General features: G+C 59.2%; 1 protein-coding gene across 2 annotated transcripts in view; it reads right to left on the reverse strand.

The window, feature by feature from the left end:
• LOC121339969 (lysine-specific demethylase 5C-like) overlaps window positions 1-5,101 on the reverse strand; it is a 7,448-nt gene that overhangs the window by 1,071 nt on the left and 1,276 nt on the right. The window contains exons 2-6 of one of the 2 annotated variants that reach the window (XM_041412250.1): window positions 3,451-3,528; window positions 3,238-3,360; window positions 1,311-1,481; window positions 1,101-1,232; window positions 893-1,016 (exon numbers count right to left, since the gene is read on the reverse strand). In XM_041412250.1, coding sequence (XP_041268184.1) covers window positions 893-1,016; window positions 1,101-1,232; window positions 1,311-1,481; window positions 3,238-3,360; window positions 3,451-3,528 — 628 coding nt within the window. Of the gene's footprint in view, window positions 1-892; window positions 1,017-1,100; window positions 1,236-1,310; window positions 1,482-3,237; window positions 3,361-3,450; window positions 3,529-5,101 lie in introns of both variants that reach the window. The other variant, XM_041412249.1, reaches the window with a different exon arrangement.

Consider the following 5,101-nt stretch of genomic DNA (forward strand, 5'->3'; position numbering starts at 1 on the left):
TGGGGGGTGCTGAACCATTGGGGGGTTACTGAGCAATTGGGGGGTGCTACAACAATTGGAGGGTTACTGAACTGTTGGGGGGTACAGAACCATTGGGGGGCCATTGAGCAGTTAGGGGGTGCTGAACTATTGGGGGGTTACTGAACCTTTGGAGGAGTTCTCAAACAACTGGAGGGTGCTGAACCACAGGAGGGTTACAGAACAGCTGAGGGAGCTCTGAACCATTGGGGGATTATTGAGCAATTGGGGGAGGGTTACAGAACAGTTGGGGGGGTTACAGAACAGTTGGGGGAGTTCTGAATTATTGGGAGGTTATTAAACCATTGTGGGTTTATTGAACAGCTGAGGAAAAAGTCCTGAAAATGGGAGGGAGTGTCAAAAGAATGGGGGGGTGGGGGCAAAAGAACTGGAGGAGAAGGGGTTCCCTAAAGAATTGGGGGGGAAAGGGGTTCCCTAAAGAATTGGGGGGGGAAAGGGGTCCCTAAAGAACTGCGGGGGGGAAAAGGGGTCCCTAAAGACTGTGAGGGAGCTGTCTGTCCTACAAGGGAGAAGTCTGTCCATAAGTAACTGGGGAGAGAAGCCTCCTAAAGAAGACATCCCATAAAACCTGTGGGTGTGGAAGGGCATCCCAAAAAAAATGAGGAAAGGTACTCAAAAGTTCTGGGGGGTGTGACCCAAAACAGAGAGGATAGAGGAAAGAAAGAGGGTCCCTGAAGAATCCAAAAGAATTTGGGAGACACCCCAAACAAGCTGTGGGCAAAGAGCCTCCCACAAGAGCTATGGAGGTATGCCAGAATAAATAAAAAAAATCCCAAAAAGACACGGAAGCTCCCAAAAAGATTTAAGGGATCCCACCAACCCCTGCACCCCACAAGAGGGGGATCCCCAATACCTTTCTTCCTCAGGGTCTTATCCTTGGCCACCAGCCCCAACCCCAACATTTTGGGCCCGGCCCCGTAGATCTGCAGCTTCTTCAGCTCGGGGTTCTTCTCGATGTCCTCCTCCGTGGGCTCGGGCTGCGCGACAGCGGCGTCAGGGGCATCCCAGGGGGGATCCCAGAGAAGGTTTAGGGGCGTCAGGGGGGATTTTGGGGTGCCCACCTCCTGCTGCAGGCGCTTGGCACGCCGGCCGTAGCTGTTGAACTTGGAGGGCTGCACGGACTGGCGCAGGGGGATGCTGTGGGGTTTGTACTCCCGGTCCTTCTCCTCGCTCTCAAAGGGCCGCGCGTGGCACTGCTGGAGGGATGGTGGGGGGGACCCTCAGCGTGGCCTGGGGGTCCTCTCCAAGCCCCCCCAAAGCCCTGCACTCACCACCAGGTTGGCCCCAGACTGGTACATCTCGTAGGGGTAGATGATGCGCTCGTAGTGCGCCCGCAGCAGCGAGCCGATGTTCTTGCCCGACGGGTACGAGAGGCGCTGCGCCACCCGCGCCCAGCGGCGGTCCTTGCAGATGGCCTCGTAGCCACCCTCCTCCATCACCACCTGTGAGGGGACAATAAGGGCTCAGGGACACCTCAGGGACACCTAGGGACACCCAGGGACACCCAGGGTCGTCCAGAGCCACCCAGGGCCAGCCAGTGACACCCACAGCCATCCAGAGCCACCCAGAGCCACCCGCGCCCAGCGGCGGTCCTTGCAGATGGCCTCGAGCCACCCTCCTCCATCACCACCTGTGAGGGGACACTGAGCACTCAGGGACACCCCAGAGCCACCCAGGGCCACTGCCAGACCTTACAGATGGCCTCATAGCTGCCCGCTTACATCAGTGCCTGTGAGGGGACACTGAACACTCAGGAACACCCCAGAGCCACCTAGTGACACCCAGAGCCACCCCTGGTCCTCGCAGATGGCCTCAAAGCCACCCCCCTCCATCACCACCTGTGAGGGGACACTAAGGGCTCAGGGACACCCAGAGCCACCCAGAGACACCCCAGAGCCACCCCAAGTCCTTGCAGGTGGCCTTGTACCCCTCTTCCTCCATCACCACCTGTGAGGGGACACTGAGCACTCAGAGTCACCCCAGAGCCACCCAGGGCCACTAAGGGCCACTGTCAGTCCTTGCAGATGGCCTCATGGCCACCCTCCTCCATCACCGCCTGTGAGGGGACACTGAGCACTCAGGGACACCCCAGAGCCACCCAGGGCCACTGCCAGACCTTACAGATGGCCTCATAGCTGCCCGCTTACATCAGTGCCTGTGAGGGGACACTGAACACTCAGGAACACCCCAGAGCCACCTAGTGACACCCAGAGCCACCCCCAGTCCTTGCAGGTGGCCTCGAGCCACCCTCCTCCATCACCTCCTGTGAGGGGGACACTGAGTGCTCAGAGTCACCCCAGAGCCACCCAGGGCCACTCAGAGCCACTGCCAGTCCTTGCAGGTGGCCTCATAGCCACCCTCCTCCATCACCACCTGTGAGGGGACAATAAGGGCTCAAGGACACCTCAGGGACACCTAGGGACACCCAGGGTCATCCAGAGCCACCCAGGGCCACTGCCAGTCCTTGCAGGTGGCCTCGAGCCACCCTCCTCCATCACCTCCTGTGAGGGGACACTGAGTGCTTAGGGACACCCCAGAGCCATCCAGGGCCACTTGTGCCCATGGCTGGTACCCCCCCAGAAGTAATTAATTCTCTGATTAGAAAGTGTTCCCCCCAAAAAACAATTACACCCATAATTAAAAACATTACCCTACACAATCAACCCTCTAAATAGAGAAATGTCTTCCAAAAGAGCAAAATATTCCCCAAAAACACAATTAACCTCCTCAATGGGAAAACTAAATCAAATTCCTAAATGAGAAAATACCCCCACGGGGGCAATTAACCCCCCTAAATGAGAACATGCCTCCACGGGGGCAATTAACCCCCCCAATAAAAAATACACTCCCAGAGGAACAATCACGCCCCAGATCAGAAGACACCCCAAAATGTAGGGGAATTAACCCCCAAAATAGGAAAATATTCCTCCTCAGGGACAATCACCTCTGGGGGGGCACCTTCACCATCCTCACCCCCAGGTGTGACCCCCCCAGGAGGGGCTGGGGGTCCCCAGCTGCCCCCACATTTTGCCCCCCATCACCAGATCAGAAAACACCCCTAAATTTGGGGGAATTAACCCCCCCAAAAATTAAAATACTCCCCTCAGGAGACAATCACCACCGGGGGCCCCTTACCCCACCTCACCCCCGAGTGTGACCCCGGGGGGGCTGGGGGTCCCTATTTTGCCCCCCCCTCACCTTGCTGAGGCTGTAGAGGTCGAGGATGCGCCGCTCCACGTTGGGAATTTTGAGGGAGGAGCCCTGGATCTCCCAAAATTTGGCGATCTGGTCCAGGTAGTTCAGCTTCACCCGGGTCTGCGCCTGCGGGGGGGGGAAATGGGGGGGCAAAGATGGGGGTGAGACCCGTGCACACCCCGAAATCAGCCCCAAAATCCCCCCCACGCCACTCACCTCCAGCTCATTGAGCCGCTGGATGCGGGGGGTGAACCTGAAGTTGTCGACCTCGACAGCAAAGGGGGGCTGCCAGTCCTGGGGGGGGCAAGGGGGAGTCAGAGGGACACCCAGCCCCAGTCTGGGGGGGCAGCAGCCATGGCCCCCCCAGGGTGGCACAGACAGGGCAGCCCTGGGAGCTCCACAGGGGAGAAAAGGGGAATAAACCCCAAATTTGGGGGGGGGGGGGGGGGGGGGGGAGCGAGCAGCAACTTCCCCACCCCACAAAGTTCTGCACAGGCAGGGAGAAGACACAGCTCAAATTTGGGGGGGCAGGGGGGCTCAACAGCCATGGCCCCCCCAGTCCTGCACGGGCAAAGAGAAATCTGGGGGGCACGGAAAACACACAGCCCAAATTTCAGGGGCACACAGCTCAAATTTGGGGGAGCAGCACCCATGGCCACCCCAGTCCTGCATGGGCAAGTGGAAAACACAGCCCAAATTTGGGGGGCAAAGAGAACACACAGCTCAAATTTGGGGGGCAGAGGGGGTCAGCAGCCATGGCGCCCCCCCCCCCCCCCCCCCCCCCATCTTCCTCTTATGCAGCTTTAACTTGAAGATTTATGCTGTCAGAGCTCTAAATTTGGGGGGCACAGAGAACACACAGGCAAAGTTTGGGGGGTCAGCAGCCACAGCTCCCCCAGTCCTGCACAGGCAAAGAGAAATCTGGGGGGCACAGAGAACACACAGCCCAAATTTGGGGGGCAGAGAGAACACACAGCCCAAATTTGGGGGGCAGAGAGAACACACAGCCCAAATTTGGGGGGCAGAGAGAACACACAGCCCAAATTTGGGGGGCAGAGAGAACACACAGCCCAAATTTGGGGGGCAGAGAGAACACACAGCCCAAATTTGGGGGGCAGAGAGAACACACAGCCCAAATTTGGGGGGCAGAGAGAACACACAGCCCAAATTTGGGGGGCAGAGAGAACACACAGCCCAAATTTGGGGGGCAGAGAGAACACACAGCCCAAATTTGGGGGGCAGAGAGAACACACAGCCCAAATTTGGGGGGCAGAGAGAACACACAGCCCAAATTTGGGGGGCAGAGAGAACACACAGCCCAAATTTGGGGGGCAGAGAGAACACACAGCCCAAATTTGGGGGGCAGAGAGAACACACAGCCCAAATTTGGGGGGCAAATATGGGGCACAGAGCCCAAATTTCAGGGGCACACAGCTCAAATTTGGGGGGGTACAGAGAAAACACAGCCCAAATTTGGGGCAAACAGCCCAAATTTCCGGGGCACACAGCCCAAATTTGGGGGGCAGAGAGAACACACAGCCCAAATTTGGGGGGCAGGGGGGCTCAGCACACACAGGAAGATCAGCCCTGGTGAAGGCTGGGAGGAAAACGGGGGGGGGACCGGGGGTGACCCACCCCCCCACCCCAAACTCGAGGCTCTCCCCGCGCCCCCCTTGGCGGGGGGGACACCGGGGGTGCCCCGCGGGGCCGGTGACGCCAGCACGGCCCGGCCCGGCCCTCCCGGAAGCCCTTCCCTCGCCGAGCAGGGGGGACCGGCTCGGCCTGCCCCCCCGCCCCTTCCAGGACCCCCCCAAACCGGCCACGGCGACAAAGGGACCCCCCCCGCCGCGGGGACAGAGCGACCCCC

Source organism: Onychostruthus taczanowskii, unplaced genomic scaffold, assembly GCF_017590055.1.
Source record: "Onychostruthus taczanowskii isolate IOZ18803 unplaced genomic scaffold, ASM1759005v1 scaffold387, whole genome shotgun sequence".
NCBI lineage: Eukaryota > Metazoa > Chordata > Aves > Passeriformes > Passeridae > Onychostruthus > Onychostruthus taczanowskii.